This window comes from Sebastes fasciatus, chromosome 3 (genome assembly GCF_043250625.1).
Source record: "Sebastes fasciatus isolate fSebFas1 chromosome 3, fSebFas1.pri, whole genome shotgun sequence".
NCBI classification, from domain to species: domain Eukaryota; kingdom Metazoa; phylum Chordata; class Actinopteri; order Perciformes; family Sebastidae; genus Sebastes; species Sebastes fasciatus.
Window position 1 is genome coordinate 27,101,736 of NC_133797.1, and position 17,639 is coordinate 27,119,374.

The 17,639-nt window shown below is 38.1% G+C and overlaps 2 protein-coding genes across 3 annotated transcripts; both read left to right on the top strand.

Moving 5' to 3' along the window:
* Positions 1–2,295: 2,295 nt before the first annotated feature.
* LOC141764624 (solute carrier family 22 member 7-like) lies at positions 2,296–8,695 on the top strand. 2 transcript variants are annotated; one of them, XM_074629956.1, is made up of 10 exons: positions 2,296–2,996; positions 3,088–3,191; positions 4,051–4,205; positions 4,586–4,754; positions 5,285–5,408; positions 5,496–5,605; positions 6,099–6,313; positions 6,545–6,653; positions 8,036–8,242; positions 8,326–8,695. In XM_074629956.1, the coding sequence occupies exons 1-10, from the start codon at positions 2,616–2,618 to the stop codon at positions 8,366–8,368; spliced, it is 1,617 nt and encodes a 538-aa protein (XP_074486057.1). In that variant the 5' UTR covers positions 2,296–2,615; the 3' UTR covers positions 8,369–8,695. The 2 variants fall into 2 exon arrangements, with proteins under 2 accessions (XP_074486057.1, XP_074486058.1); XM_074629957.1 differs by having other exon boundaries at positions 8,329–8,695.
* Positions 8,696–10,559: 1,864 nt separating this feature from the next.
* On the top strand, positions 10,560–16,504 carry LOC141764626 (solute carrier family 22 member 7-like). Its single transcript, XM_074629959.1, has 9 exons — positions 10,560–10,945; positions 11,053–11,156; positions 11,744–11,898; positions 12,223–12,391; positions 13,378–13,501; positions 13,589–13,698; positions 15,508–15,722; positions 15,973–16,081; positions 16,294–16,504. Exons 1-9 carry the CDS (start codon positions 10,565–10,567, stop codon positions 16,502–16,504), a joined length of 1,578 nt encoding a protein of 525 aa, XP_074486060.1. The 5' UTR covers positions 10,560–10,564.
* Positions 16,505–17,639: the final 1,135 nt, after the last annotated feature.

A 17,639-nucleotide genomic window follows, 5' to 3' on the forward strand; every position in this document is an offset into this window, starting at 1 on the left:
CATACTGACAGAGGAAAAAGATGAGGCCGTTGGAAATATCAACATTTTCCTCAGACATATAAAATTACGAAGAAAAGCAATCTACGATTAAAATTACAATATATTAACTTATTATGCACCAAAAAATTAACTTCCATGCGCTCCGCCATTTCTGACAACGTCAGCAAACACGTCACAACTTGTGAACTCAGAGCTTTCAGAAACTTTGTTCTTACGAGGTCTTGAATACCACAATAGGGGGCATTCATGGTAAATGGACTTGCATTTTTATAGTGCTTTTTCTAGTCTTCCGACCACTCAAAGTGCTTTACACTACATGTCAGCATTCACCCATTCACACACTGATGGCAGAGGCTGCTAAGGTGCCAACTTTGCCCATCAGGATCTGATGTAAATACTCATTCGGGAGCAATTTGGGGTTAAGTGTCTTGCTCAAGGACACATCAACATGTGACCCGGAGTGGCCGGGGATTGAACCACCGACCTTCCGATTGTTGGACGACCTGCTCTGCCCTCTGAGCCACAGCCATTCATATGGACTCTGGACTGTGAACACGATAAACACGACCCCATTTGAAGGCACAATATGTTCCCATATACTCAGAACATTCCCCTGGCTGCTCTCAGTGTCACCTATAACATCTCTCCCAATTCACTGGCTATGGAGCAGTTTATACCACTATGACATCACAAGTCTGAGTTTTAGCACTCTAGTTTTTGGATTTGGGAGAGAGTTGTTCATGTTTAATAATATTTTTTGGACCATCTTAGACCATAAGAATAACATGTATGAATTTTGAAAATGGGTGTTTGTGTTGGAAAAATACAAACATGTGCACATTCCTAAGGTCATGACAGGTGACACTCATTGCCCCTAAGGCCTATTTCTGTTTAGGTGAGGGTCACCTAGTCAGCGAACTTGTAGAGCCTATTTGAGGATAAGTAACCCTAAAAAGGACGGAAGTGTCAGTCCGACAGACAATGGGAGATATACGACTGTGAGCCTGCAAGCGAGGGTATAAATGTCACGAAACTGAGAGACTCTGCGCTCTCAGCCTTGAACATTTATGTTGATGGTTGTTTGCCCACTTGCAAGTGTTTATTAAACCTTTAAAAGACTTTCTCTTGGTTTTCGAGTCCTTCTTCACAGAAATTGCCTCCACAGTGTACTTCTGCTTTAATGAGAAAGGTGAAAAGGGAACTCCAGAAGTCCAGCCGGGATGACATAAAAGCGTGAATGATCTCTAGCTCAAGATGTGACACAACAGACCTAAGTTTAGCAATGTTTCTTAGATGGAAGCAACTTGGTATGGGTCAATGATTTCATATGTTGGTCAAAGTACATGGACTGATCAAATATAACACTGAGATAATAGAAAACCTAAACAGGCCTATGAGTGTGTGGCCAGACTAGCAGCTCTGTGCGGTTATATTTAGGCAAAGGTGCTTTGAGGTAAATGCTAACATTAGAATACAAACATGGTCTCGCTGACAATGCTAACATGCAGATGTTTGGCAGGTATAATATTTACAATATTTGCTATTTTGGCATGTTAGCATGCTAACATTTGCTAATTAGCATGAAACACAAAGTACAGCTGAGGCTGATGTCATTAGTTTTGCAGGTATTTGGTCATAAACCAAAGTATTGGACACAATGAAAACGTCGACCTGCTGGTGGTGCTATAGGAAAAGTCAGAGGGTCACCAAACTTATTAGGAATCATCCTCTGGTCACTTTGATATCTGTAATTATTTGTGGTATTTTGTGTTTTAATTGTTTAGGTTATTTGACTCCTAAATTCTAAACCGTTGGCCTTTATTGTTGAGTTTAACTGATCTTTCATATGTACTCAACCAATCAATCACCATGGCAATCCATCAAATAGTTGTGGAGATATTTAACCAAAAAAACAACAACACACATACAAAATGTTGGCTTCATGATGAGATCACCGTGAGGATTCATCCTCTGGACTACGTGAATATGCGTTCTAAATTTCATGGCAACCCATCAGGTATGGATATATTTTATTCTGGACCACTTTGGTGGAAGAAGAGTATGATTTAGACAATAATGCCTCTTTGCAGTATTAAAGTTGCAGTGTGTAAGACTAAGCAGCATCTAGCGGTGAGGTTGCAGATTGCAACCAACTAAAATTTCTCCCGTGTGCCAAAACACAACACAACTAAACTCACTACATACTAAAGAAAACATACCGAACATTATATTCCATTTCTGCCAATAGATCCTGCACATTGATCCTTTAAGTAAATCTTAAATTGACTTGTTTTTCTTTTCAAGGCAGCGTATTGCCATGCTTAGGGACGTGCACAGTTTCCACAGGGATGTACTTTTGGTTTTTATTTGCAAATTATTTATTTACAAAAATGTCTTACTTGTCAGACTCCTTTTATATAACTGAGTCAAAACAAAATGTCTTTTTGAATTACATTACACATTTACACATTCTCTGAGCTGATTATTAACCAACAGCATTTAACAGTGTGCAAAACCCTAGTGGCTCACTTTCAAACAAACATCTAGTGTGCTTTGTGGTATTATTCTCTGAGCTTCACTCCAAATTGGAAGTGTTGTATCGTTTTTTTGTGAAGATGAAGTTTGAGAATGTGCTGGCGGAGGTGTCCGGCTTTGGGAGATTCCAAATAAGGACGATCCTCTTGATGATAATTTCTCGTCTGACTATACCTTTTCACTTTCTAATGAATAATTTCATTGCGTTTATTCCCTCTCACCACTGCGACATCAGCTCTCTGGATGACGGAGGAGTTTTTAGTTATTTATCTCAGGCAGAGAGGCTTGCTGTAAGTATTCCAGTCCAGGCGGACGGGACTCCAAACTCCTGTCAGATGTTTGCAGAGCCTCAGTATCATCTGCTGCTAAACTCCTCCAACATGACTGAACTACCCACAGTGCCGTGCCAGAATGGATGGGTGTACGATAACACCACCTTCACGTCTACTCTGGCCACAGAGGTGAACTTTATTTCTATTTACAAAGTAATACAAATCCCAGATTAGCCACTTTAATCTTTACTTTTTTGTCTCTTGTCTGTTCCCCTCATAGTGGGATCTGGTTTGTGATAAGAGAAGAGTGAACAAGGCCACAGCAACTATCTTCTTCATGGGGGTCATGACTGGAGCAGCAGTATTTGGCTATCTTAGTGACAGGTGTTCATGCCTTTAACTCTCAAATATATATTTATTTATTTATGTTACCTCGAAAGACCGTTGAGGAGGTATCCTCATTTACAATGGTGTCAAGATGTAAAACAATGCTTAGTATCGAATGCTTTGGATAAGTCTATAAACAGAGTAGCACAAGACATTGCTGTCCAGGGTTAGTGCAATATCATTGAAAACCAGGGACATTATAGAAATGGTAATGTGCATAGGCCTAAATCTAGACTGATAAGGAGTGAGTACAGAAAACAAAGCGAGATGGATAGAAGATTTTAGCCAGGCAACACAATTTGAAGATAGGGATAGCGATAATTATTGATGCATTATTTGTTTTGTCACCAGGCTGTGGGGCTCAATCCGGTGGAGATAGTCAAGTTGAAGATATGAGTTATACATCCACCCTCTGGTCCCCCTCCAGGTTAACACTGTTAGCTATGTCAGCACTGTTGCTGTTGTTTGCACTGGTCATACTATTAGCACCATTAGCTGCTAGCTGCCGGCTCAGCTGAGAGCCTTGTGGATGCAATCTCTCAATCATAGACAGCTCGGAATTTGGAATTTAGCATTTTTAATACTATCAACGTTAATTGATAAACGTTAATGTAGCTACAGCAAAATGTTTCTGAGTGCATCTCCACAGACATACTGTACATGCTACTCTTGACCCAACCTGACCCTATTTCTAACCTTTACCCCATGACCATCTATAGACTACTTTTAATTTTACACTTCATAAGTTGAAATATATTTGTCTATCCAAATAAAGTGTTGTTACACCTTCTTCTGAACAAATGTGTTTTTTAATGACCTATTCTATAGATTTATCTATAATTATTTTGTCTCACAGGTTTGGCAGGAAAATAACACTTCTGGTGTCCTACATGATAACCACCTTCTTTGGATTTGCAAGTGCTTTCTCATATAATTTCGCCATGTTTGCTGCCATGAGGTTCTTTACTGGAGTTGGCCTTTCTGGAATAAGTATCATCACCATAGTCCTTAGTGAGTTTTATATCATAGTATCTCTCTTTTTTTTTCTTTTTCTTTTTTTTAAAGAGAAAATTTCAAAAAACTGTAAATCTCAGAAAACAATAACTAAGAAGTAAAACAATAACATACAAGTATGTATTCAAATTATGTAAAATCCAAATTGGTTCAATTAGATCTGGGAGATTTTTATAATGTAAAGGTCACTTGTGAAATTAAGTTTTTTTGTGGTAATATACTCTTCCTTTTTACCTTTGTATCCATTTTAACTTCAATAATTATTAACAATAAAAAAAGATATGATAAAGTAAATAAAGTGTTAATAAGTCTACCTTAATCATAGTCAAATACTGTATGTCTTAGTGGATTTGATTTATTATCATTGCTCTTTATAGGTATTGAATGGGTGGACATCAGGCATCGAACTGCAGTGGGCATTTTAATGAGCCTGGACTGGAGTTCTGGTGCTGCTCTGCTACCTCTTGTGGCCTACTTTGTGACTGACTGGAGGTACCTCATTGCCACAACAACCGCCCCACTGTTTCTGGGAATGATCTGCTGGTGGTAAGGAAAAGATAATGGGTGCGTTCCAAATCGCATACTTTTTCTTTTTACTTTTAGTACATACTGCAGCTGCCCTGCAGCATCATCATAGCATTGAGCCTTGCACCTTGACCCTCTTGATCATATATCCGCTGTGCAGAGGATTGTGGGTCACAATTGCCGGAAAAGCATGCTGGCTTTCATACTGCAAAATACGACCGGATGTAATAGGACATCTTGGTATTTTTGGCCGTAACACTTTACATTAAGGGACACAAAAATGTTAGTAGTTCCTGGGGAATGAATTAGTAACAAAAGAGGATCTAACTGCTAGTGAACCATTAGTTAATGAGCAACTCCCACTCAAATTGAATAGAGCACAAAATTAGTAACAACTCATTAATTACTGATTACTTCTAACATTTAGAACAAATTTATAGTTTTAAGATCATTATTCTCATTAACAGTTTCATGAGGCGGAGGTGTGACTCATGAGTTCATGTGAAAAATCTTTTAAAATCTGTGATTTTTTAAATCAAACTTTGTTGCAGGTGGCTCCCTGAGTCTGCTAGATGGCTGATAAGTACTGGGAAGGTCAACAGTGCTCATTTCCATCTGAGCAAGTGTGCAAAGGTCAACGGCAGAGAGCAGTTCATGGCTGAAATAAAGCCTGAGGTAAAACATTTTCCATAATCTGATCACTTCTGATCAGAAATTGATATCCACTACGACTCTGACCAAAGTTTTCTTTTTACACTCCAGATTCTGTCCAAAGCAATACTTGTAGAAAATGAAAATAGAAAATATTCCTATTTGGATCTTGTGAGGACCCCCAGAATGAGGAGACTGGCTCTGCTCACTGGAATTGTGTGGTAGATATAATTTATATATACATGTCTTTGTTTCTGCCTTCAAACAACTGAGATGTTCACCTTGTAAATCTTGAAAAAATTAATAATCAGTACAATCCACTGTCCATATATGATCTCTCAACCTGAGAACAACAATCTTTAAAAAGGGATGACAGTTTTGAACACAGCTGTTCTGTGTGTCAGTGTTAAGTTGTCATGGAAACAGTATAAATAACGGACTATGGGGATATTTCACGCACTTCAAGACACTGTGTACTTTCGTAGTTTGGTCCATTTGACTATGCAGTGTAAGTTGATTTATATTTATAATGTAAAACAAAGACTGTTGCTATGGTTACGCACAGCTACCTTGCACACTGATTTAGAGCGATGGTTTAAATTTTGACTGTTGAAGTGTCCTTTGCAGATACCTGCCAGCCAATCACAAACTAGTTTTTTTCTGGGGCAAATGTGTAACTTAAGAAAAAAACATTTGCTCTCTCTGTGTTGATAGGTTTGGAGTGGCCTTTTCGTATTACGGAATCAGCTTAAATGTTGCTGGATTTGGTGTGAACATTTACCTCACACAGTTCATCTACGGCGCGATTGAATTTCCAGTTAAGGCATTTATCTTGTTCAGTTTGAACAAAATTGGCCGAAGGAAGAATCAGGCTGGAGCACTCTTTCTGACTGGACTGTGTATATTTTGCAACATGTTTGTCCCTCAAGGTAAATGATCAAATGTGAGACTACTACTAATAGATGACAACAACTGCACAAAAAGATAAGCTTGTATTAAGAATAGTACATTTGCTTTTTTGATTTCCTAAGTGAAGAGTAAATAAGTAAAACGGCCACTGGGGGACGCCAAAGTCATGAATAGTCAAATTCTACCCAAAGTGGCTTTAATTATTGTACACGGTGGGGTTAAAATGTCCTTTCACGACTTTCTCTTTTCAGATAAGGGGCCGTTTCGGACAGCTGTGGCAGCTTTGGGCAAGATGTTTGCGGAGGCGTGTTTTGCAACTGTATTTCTGTACACAACAGAACTTTACCCTACAGTAATGAGGTCAGTAAACTATCTAATATCAAGCCCAACACATTTACAAACAGTATCTATATCCAGAGGCCTGAGACTTTACTGAGACTTCTGGATAACTGAACACCTTGATCAGGTCTTTATACCACTGCTCAAAAAAATGAAGGGAAGGGATGCATGATACATAACGTATCGATACATAGGTGCTCAATTGGATTTAGGTCAGGGGAACATGAGGGCCAGTCAATGGCATCAATGCCTTTGTCATCCAGGAACTGCCTACAAACTCTGGCCACATGAGGCCGGGCATTGTCCTGCACCAGGAGGAACCCAGGTCGGACAATCGCTCTGAGGATTTCATCCCGGTACCTAACGGCAGTCAGGGTACCGTTGGCTATGACATGGAGGTCTGTGTGACCCTCCAAGGTTATGCCTCCCCAGACCATCACTGACCCACCGCCAAACCGGTCATGCTTGATGATGTTACAGGCAGCATAACGATCACCACGGTGTCTCCAGACTCTTTCACGCCTGTCACATGTGCTCAGTGTGAACCTGCTCTCATCTGTGAAGAGAACGGGGCGTCAGTGGCGGACCTGCCAATTCTGGTGTTCTCTGGCGAATGCAAATCGAGCTGCACGGTGCTGGGCTGTGAGCACAGGTCCCACTAGAGGACGTCGGGCCCTCATGCCACACTCATGGAGTCTGATTCTGACAGTTTGGTAAGAAACATGCACACCAGTAGCCTGCTGGAGGTCATTTTGTAGGACTCTGGCAGTAATCCTCCTGTTCCTCCTCGCACAAAGGAGCAGATACCGGTCCTGCTGCTGGGTTGATGCCCTTCTACGGCCCTGTCCAGCCCTCCTTGTGTAACGGCCGGTCTCCTGGTATCTCCTCCATGCTCTTGAGACTGCTGGGAGACACAGCAAACCTTCTTGCGACCGCACGTATGGATGTGCCATCCTGGAGGAGCTGGACTACCTGTGCAACCTGATTGGGCTGCGGGTACCGCCTCATGCTAAAAGTAGTGACAAGGACACTAGCAGAACACAAAACTAGAGAAGAATCAGTCAGGAAGGATAAGGAGAGAGCAATTGTCTGTGGACACCACATGCAAAACCATTCCCTTTTTGGGGTTTGTCTCGCTGCTGCCTCTCCATTGCACCTGTTGTCACTTTCATTTGCACCAAAGCAGGTGAAAGTGATTCACAATCACTTGCGCTTCCTAAATGGACAAATTGATATCCTTGAAGTTTAACTGACTTGGTGTTATACTGTGATGATTAAGTGTTCCCTTAACTTTTTGGAGTAGTGTACATCAGTCAGTGTTCCAGACTTGATGGAGCTGCAGTTGTAAACTGAAACTGATTTCCCTTGATTCTTACAAATGTGTTGTGTGTTTGCTTATACAGGCAAAATGGATTGGGTTACTGCTCCTTCATGGGCCGTCTAGGGGTGTCTATATCCCCCCTGATCATACTTCTTGAAGAAGTGTGGGGCCATTTACCGAGTACTATTTTCTCCCTGGCGGCTGTTGCTGCAGGGGTGTCAGCTTGTTTTCTTCCTGAGACACATAATATCCGTCTACCAGAGACTATTGAGGATGTGGAACACACAAGGTAATGGGACTTAATCTGGATTGCATCCAAACATTCAAATGAAAGTTATATTATAATACAAAAAAATGTATTTTGTGTTTCAGAAGAAGATCAAGCTCCACATCTGACAAGAAATCTCAACCGTAATGTTTTCGTCATTGCAACCAAAAGGCCAATAAGTTGAGTTACAGGGCATATCAGTCAGTGGCGGTAATAGGTTTTAAATAATAAAAGAATGAACAGTGTTTCTTAAATAACCACAACCTGTGTAACCTTTTTAAATATAATATTTTAATAAATGTATTAAAATATTTTACAGTACCATTGATCAATGATTGATTTTTTTGGGTTGTTTAGGCTTTTTTCCCTGGTTTTTATCATTGTTTGATGTTTCATTTGTGTGTGTGAAGTACTTTGTAACGGTGTGTTTTAAAAGGTGATATACAAATAAAGCTTTACTTACTTACTAACTTACTATTTCGCTATTACTTCCCGACAATCTCTCAGCTGCAGGTGCATTCATTCAATTTAAGATGAGGGATAAAAGAGAACGACTGTGTTTAAGAGTTCCAGGCAAGATAACATTGATTCTTGTTAGATTTAGACAAGCCAGATTCTCAGAGACAATGCATTGCAGGATATTAAGGTAAGGTACGATATGACGGGTTAAACTTGTTGGTCTCCTTTATTCCCGCAAATTCATCCATCGGGCCAAGATAGCATTCATTGTTTTCTCTTGTATACATCATTCATTCATAAATTGCCTACAGCTGTACTCATCTATTCATGCCTATTTGTATCTTCAATAATTAGTAGTTTGTATTGTTTAAATAAACATTTCATTGAAAATTAATTTGAGTACATGGTTTGTAGAACCTAGTCTTACATCCTACAAAATTGAGAATGAATTAATAGGCTATCATTTTCCCTTTTTGAAGGGTGATGCCCCGAGGTCAATTTCATGCCAGTTAAATTCTGTTACTTATAAATACTAATTATTTCTGTTGGCCCAAAGTTGAGTGCAATCACTCTACGTCATCTTAAAGGACCAGTGTGTAACATTTTGAGGGATCTATTCGCAGAAATGGAATATAATATTCATATCTATGTTTTCATTTGTGTATAATCACCTGAAACAAGGGTGCTGTAATTAATACAATGTTCACATTCTTTTAATTAGTAGTCATAACTTTTTTTTTAAGTTGTGAACAAATATACTTAACATCTGCTCTTTATTTACAGAATATGATTTTACAGGTCAAACATTTCCAGAACTATAATATGTTCAGATGAAAGCTGTGATATGTAATTATTAAACTAGCTAGTTTCATAGTTATCTAGGCTATAGTAATAATTATGGTCCAAAATGATGTAAAATTGCATAGTTTTACTGTCATAGTTTTTACTATTAAAGTCAAAAACCTTTAAATGTTCTTGCGGGAGGACTCCCAAACCCAATATCTCCATGTATATTCACTCCTGCTGCATAATATATACAAGCATCCAGACTGGGACTCTGATCCTAAAACCTGAATGAATAGCTCACACACCTCAGCTCTGCATGCATACCTGCCTATCTGGCTGGCTGCTGTTGATTCCAGCCTATAGGCATCCTATAATATATTATAGAGAGATGCTATAGACTATGAATAACACAGGAAAGCACTTTAAGTATTTAAACTATGGGTAAATATACAAACACACCACCTTAACCCTATATTGTTTCAGTTGGAATATTATTGGAGTATTAATGACCTTCTATAGAAGATGCATAGTCCAAGTATAATAATATAGCAATAAAACCATAGCTGATTATGACTGACATAACATGCAAGAGATTGCTGATATTTGCCGATACACAGGCCAAAATGTGAATAAGGGGAGTACTGGCACTTATTGTATCCACTTCAATGGCAGTTCTCAATGGCACCCCAGTACACAGTACAGTATTTGAGGAACAGCAATACTTCCGGGGATTCAAATGGTCTCTAACCTTTAGACTACCTCCCCCTCCTTAAAATTACCAATGCAAATTGCAGATTTACTTTCGAAAAGTGGACTTGTTGTGTGGTGCGCGGGCACATTGATTGACCTACATGTACTTTGTTGTTCCTGAGACATTAAGAAATGATTTACTTATCTTATCTGTTATACTTTTATAGGCTATGCATGCATTGTCCGTTTGCACTCTTTACTACACATTCACATGATCTCGGAGCTGACCATTAACCAAAAGGATTTAACAGTATGCAAAAGGAAAGAGACTCATTGTGTTTCTGATAAATTTTACTTTTCTCCGTTACGAAAATATTTTCAATTATTCTTTTCTTTCTTATTTTGAAGATGAAGTTTGAGAATGTGTTGGCAGAGGTCGGCGGCTTTGGGAGATTCCAATTATTGATGATCCTCTTGATGGCAATTCCTTGTGTGACTTTGCCTTTTCACTTTCTGCTGAATAATTTCATCGCATTTATTCCCTCTCACCACTGCGACATCAGCTCTCTGGATGATGGAGAAGTTTTTAGTTATTTATCTCAGGCAGAGAGGCTTGCTGTAAGTATTCCAGTCCAGGCGGACGGGACTCCAAACTCCTGTCAGATGTTTGCAGAGCCTCAGTATCATCTGCTGCTAAACTCCTCCAACATGACTGAACTACCCACAGTGCCGTGTCAGAATGGATGGGTGTATGATACCACCACCTTCAAGTCTACTCTGACCACAGAGGTGAATTTATTTCTATATTTCTATTTCTAAAAGGATCAAAATAATGCAAATCCCAGATTATCCACTTTTACTCTTCACTTTTTGTCTCTTGTCTGTTCCCCTCATAGTGGGATCTGGTTTGTGATAAGAGAAGAGTGAACAAGGCCACAGCAACTATCTTCTTCATCGGGGTCATGATTGGAGCAGCAGTATTTGGCTATCTTAGTGACAGGTGTTCATGCCTTTATCTCTCAAATCAAACACATTCGGGTTTGTGTGGTTAAATTACATTGGGCCTCATGCAGGAAGCAATATACAAACAACATTTTCTCTTATTGACACGATGCGCCGGAAGTTGCGCCCATTATTCATGCAAGGCATCGTGGGGGCTAGGAATAAGGTGGATACAGATGGTGTGCTTATGGACAGAGGACCTTAATTTGTCCAGTCCATGCATGAAATCTTATCTCCAAAGTTTATTTGGAATAAGTCCAAAGTTAATAATCAACTATCAACTGACTAAATGTTAATGTATAGCAAAATGTTTGAGTGCATATCTACAGACATACAGTATATACACTTTACTCTTGACCTAACCTGCCCATATTTGTAACCTTTAACACAACCACAAAATGAACCCCAACCCACACCGTGACCATCTAAAGACTACTCCTCATTTTACACATTGTGGACACTTTATACGAAGGAATATATTTGTCTATCCAAATAAAGTGCTGTCACACCTTCTTCTGAACAAATGCTAGTATGTTTTTACATGACCTATTCTATAGATTTATCTATAATTATTTTGTCTCACAGGATTGGCAGGAAAACAACACTTCTGGTGTCCTACATGATAATCACCTTCTTTGGATTTGCAAGTGCTTTCTCATATAATTTCGCCATGTTTGCTGCCATGAGGTTCTTGACTGGATTTGGAATTTCTGGAATACATATTATCTCCATAGTCCTTTGTGAGTTGTATGGTATAGTGTCTGTCTTTGTAGTTTTTCCTTTTTTAAAAAAGAGAGAATTAAATAAACTTTAAATCTCAGAAAAAAAAAAACTAAGAAGAAAAAATAACATATACTCAAATTATATAAAATCCCAATTGGTTCAGTTAGATGTGGGATATTTTTATAATGTAAAGGTCACTTGTTGTGGTGATATTTTTGTGTTTTAACTTCAATAAATAATACAAAAAAAGACACAATAAAGTTGTTGATATAGTGTTAACGAGTCTACTGCAATTATAGTCAAATGTGTTGTAATAGATTTGATATAATTTATCTTTATAGGTATTGAATGGACGGACATCAAGCATCGAACTGCAGTGAGCCTTTTAATGAGCCTGGACACGAGTCTTGGTGCTGCTCTGCTACCTCTTGCGGCCTATTTTGTGACTGACTGGAGGTACCTCACCGCCGCAGGAACTGCCCCATTGCTTCTGGCAATGATCTCCTGGTGGTAAGGAAAAAATATGAATTGAGCATTCAGCCGTAACAAGCAATTTTTTCAGTACAAAGCTGCTGTTATGGTAAATTTTCATGGTGTTTTCATAAAAGTATAACCTAAGATAAATATATCTTGTTTTTACACAGAATGTTCATATACTAGGGTATTTTGGTTAAAATATAGATCAAATGTATCATTTATTCTTTCACACAAGCTAATGATAATATTACATAAAGTAATGTGTGTCTGATGCATTAGTGAGGGAAAACACACTGCCTCTCTAGTTGGGAGGAGTGGAGCATGGCAGGGGGTTTCTAGCAGAAGGATGACCAAGCCAGCAAAAGCTCTGTCAACACTAGCGGAAAAGTTGACGCTACTAAGATTTGAGGGAGGAGCTGATACAAACTGTTGGCAAAAACGTTGGCTCATCCTGAGATCTTACACCTCTTGAGGTGACATGAATGGAGGAGGCTCGAGGTAAAAAGGTTAGAGTTGTAAATTTGTCAGAGATAGGACCAAAATAAAACCGTATCGCTGAGTTTGCAAGAAATTAACGAGTTTTGGGCATTTTGCCCACTGAGGGTAAAGAACATGATAGAGAATTGTGAATGAAGCTCATGGTATATAAGGAGGACTGGTTTGTCATGTATATTAGTCCTCCGTTCAAACTGACGACTCTTGTTTGTTTTTGGTGACAGAAATAAACACTTTTGCATCAAGATCTGTTGACTTCTCTCGACAAATTTTTGAACCTGATTTTTGAGAAATCCAATAGCGTTAAATTTATAACGATAAAAGTGTTGAAGGAGGACGCCCTATCTTTAGCTGGTCCAAGGTCGGGGCATTTTTTCTTAAACACTGCCGTAACACCAGCAAGCCGTGAGAACGTTCAGAACAATTTTAAATTGTTTAAAGTACTCCTCTGCCTCATTACAAGTAGAACTCATGAGTTCATGTGAAAAAACGTTTAAAATCTGTGATTTTTCAAATCGTTGCAGGTGGATCCCCGAGTCTGCCAGATGGCTGATAAATAATGGAAAGGTCAACAGTGCTCATTTTTATCTGAGCAAGTGTGCAAAAGTTAACGGCAGAGAGCAGTTCATGACTGACATAACGCCTGAGGTAAAACATTTTACATATCCTGATCCCTTCTGGTCAGAAATAGACACCCACTATGACTCTGACCAAAGTTTTCTTTTTACTCTCCAGATTCTGTCCAAAGCAATACTTGTAGAAAATGAAAATAGAAAATATTCCTATTTGGATCTTGTGAGGACCCCCAAAATGAGGAGACTGGCTCTGTTCACTGGAACTCTGTGGTAGATATATACATGTCTTTGTTTCTGCCTTCAAACAACTGAGATGTTCACCTTATAAATCTTGAAAAATTTAATAATCAGTACAATCCACTGTCCATATATGATCACGCAACCTGAGAACAACAAACTTTAAACTAGAAAAGTAATTTCTGAAGAAATTGCAGTGTGAATGCTGGATGCTGAAGTGCTGACGCTACGCTGAAATTCTGGCTTAAATGTTTTAAGAAGAAGGAGAAGTAGTTGGAACAGTTGGAAAAGTGGGAATGGGTTTAATTTGTATGAATGTCATTGCAAAGTTGAATAACATCAATAACATATAAAGATGTTGGAATTTTTTTTTTTAAAAAGCTAACGCTACACTGCATTGCTGGCTTTAATCTGTATGAAGAAGGTGAATTAGTAGAAATAGTCATATAAGTGAGAATAGGGTTAATTTTTTATGAATGTCATTGAAAAGTTAAATAATACCAAAAGATGTGGAATATCTCAAGTTTTTGGAAAAGCTGACGCTACACTGCACTGCTGGCTTTAAAAGTTGAATAATACCAATGATGTAAAGATGTGGAATTTTTTAAGGTTTGTTGAAAAGCTAACGCTACACTGCATTACTGACTTTAACATGTATGAAGTAGGTGAAGTAGTATAGTTGAAAAAGTGGGAATGGGTTTACTTCATATGATTGTCATTGAAAAATTTAACAATACCAACAGTGTAAAAAAGATGTTGAATATTTTAAGTTTTTTTTAAAGAGCTGACGCTACACAGCTTTGCTTTATTAGAAAGTTGAATAATACCAATAATATATGACAGATGTGAAATATTTTAAGGTTTAAATGGAGTATGAATCAGTAGATTAGAGTTGAAGATGCATGAAAAAGCAGCTGAAGCAGTATGAATATATTATAATAATAATATATATATACAGTATGAAATATTTTTTTATGAAGATCTTAAACCTCCTCTTCACTTCAATAGTTAGCTCTCTCACTCTAGCTCTGAACATTCTGTCCAATGCACACTAATGTAAAACTGTAAAAAGGGCATTTTTACTAAGCTTCAAAGGAGGTTGAATATTTTAAAAACTTTAAATGGGATTTAAAATTTGAATAATAACCAGAATATATGTAAGATGTGGAACATTTTAAAGTTGTAATGGAGTTTCTAAGTGAATGTATGAATGAGCAGATAGCAGTTGAAAATGCATAAAAATTGTGTCAGATTTGAACATTCCGTCCATTCATTTGAATGGGAGAAACTTTGCAGAAAACGTTGAATATTTCTGAAAGTATGAAAGGTATTAATAAGAAAAGTAATAGAACACTATTCTTAATTAGGCTGAACGTTTTGATGTTTGAATGGAGTTTCTACGTTGAAAACTGTGGAAGGAGTTAGACAGTGAAAAATGCATAGGAATAATAAAGAATTTGTAGAAGAACATATGTTGTGAATGCTTCCAGCATTCACACTAAAAAAGGATAACAGTTTGAACACAGCTGTTCTGTGTGTCAGTGGTATATTGTCATAGAAATTGTATGATAATACACTTCAAGGTGTCTTGAAGTAACAGAATCAGCGGATATTTTACGTACATTACACTGTAGTTTGGTCCATTTCACCAAAACAAAGTTGCTATGTTGCTATGGTTACCCACAGCTACCCTGCACACTGATTTAGAGCAATGGTTTAATGGGTTTAACTTTTGACAGTTTAAGTATCCTGTTGCAGATACCTGCCAGCCAATCAAAAACTAATATTTTCTGGGGCAAATGTGGAAAAATAATAATAAACTTGCTCTTTCTCTGTTGATAGGTTTGGAGTGGCCTGTACGTATTACGGTATCTGCATGAATATCTCTGGATTTGGTGTGAACATTTATCTCACACAGTTCATCTACGCCGTGATTGAACTTCCAGGAAAAGCAATTATCTTTTTCACTTTGAACAAAATTGGCCGAAGGTGGAGTCAGGCTGGAATGCTCTTTCTGACTGGACTGTGTCTATTCTGCAACATGTTTGTCCCTCAAGGTAAACGATAAATAATGAGATTAATTTAGCTACTGCAACAATAATTGATGACAACAACTGTAGCAAAAGCAAAACCTGGATTAACAATAGTCTACATTTACATTTTTGATTTCCTAAGGGAAGAGCAAATAAGTCAAAACGGCCACTGGGGGGGCGCCAAAGTCGTGAATAGTCAAATTGTACACATAGTGGCTTTAATTATAATACAAGTTGGGGTTAAAATGTCCTTTCACAACTTTTTTCTTTTCAGATATGGGGCCGTTTCGGGCAGCTGTGGGAGCTTTGGGCAAGATGTTCGCAATGGCATCTTTTACAATTGTAAATTTGTACACAGCAGAGCTTTACCCCACAGTAATGAGGTCAGTTACCTATCCAATATCAAGCCTAGCACATTTACAAAGAGTTTCTTTTATCCAGAGACCTGAGAGTTTACTGAGATATCTGGATAACTGAACACCTTGATCAAGTCTTTATACATCAGTCAGTGTTCCGCACTTGATGGAGCTGCAGTTGTAAACTGAAACCGATTTCCCCTGATTCTTACAAACGTGTTGTGTGTTTGCTTACACAGGCAAAATGGATTGGGTTACTGCTCCTTCATAAGCCGTATAGGGGTGTCTATATCCCCTCTGATCATGCTTCTTGAAGAAGTGTGGGGTCATTTACCGAGTACTATTTTCTCCGTGGTGGCTGTTGCTGCAGGGCTGTCAGCTTGTTTTCTTCCTGAGACACATAATATCCGTCTACCAGAGACTATTGAGGATGTGGAACACACAAGGTAACGGGACTTAATCTGGATTGCATCCAAACATTCAAGTGAAAGTTATATTATAACACAAAAATGTATTTTGTGTTTCAGAAGAAGATCAGTTTCCACATCTGACGAGAAATCCCAACCCTCATTGCAACCAAGTTGAGTTGCATTATCAGTCAGTGGTGAAAATATGTTTTAAATAAAAGAATGAATGCACGTTTCTTAAATAACCACAAATGAATGATTGATTTTTTGGGGTTGTCTCGGCTGTTTCTCTCTTACTACCCGACAATCTCTCAGCTGCTGGTGCATTCATTCAATTTAAGATGAATGATAAAAGGTTGTGTTTAAGAGTTATAGATTATTGTTACATTTAAACAATCCAGATTCTCAGAGACAACGCATGGCAGGATATGCATTTTATAAGGTGCTAGTCGTCAGACAGTCTACAGTCCAGTAAAGTGAAGTAGCGTATGATGGGTTTAAGTTAGTGGTCTCCTTTGTTCCCACAAATTCATCCATCTTGCCAAGATAGCATTCACTGTTTTATTTGGTATACATCATTCATTCATTAATATGCCTACCACTGTACTCACCTATTCATACCTCAGTGCATTCATTCATTTATTTGTATGTTCATTAACTAGTAGTCGTGTGTGTATAATATAAAAAATAAAATGAAAAATAATTACTTTAAAATATTCAAAGGTAAAAACTCATTATTCCAGAATGTACATATATATATTGTTTACTCAAGAACAGTTGCATCATAGAATATTGTATTCATCATGTTTTGTAATTAAAATCTTAATCTTTAAAAAAAACTATGGCATAGTGTCTTGCTCAATGGCTCCCGAGTGACATTATTTAAGGAACAGCATTACTTCTGGGGATTCAAACTTCCTCTAACCTTTAGACTACTGCTCCCTCCTCAATATTACCAATGCAAATTGCAGATTTACTTTTGGAAAGTGGACTTGTTGTTTTCTAGCAAGTGTGGTGCTCTGTTAAAGGTGCAATGTGTAAGATATGGCCAGAATTTTAGTTTATAACATTCAAAAAATGAACTAACATTATCATCAGAATGTGCAGAGGTAACAGTGTTGACATTATGTCAAAGTCGTCTATGTATCGTCTTGTTCTCATTCCCAGGGTGTAAAATA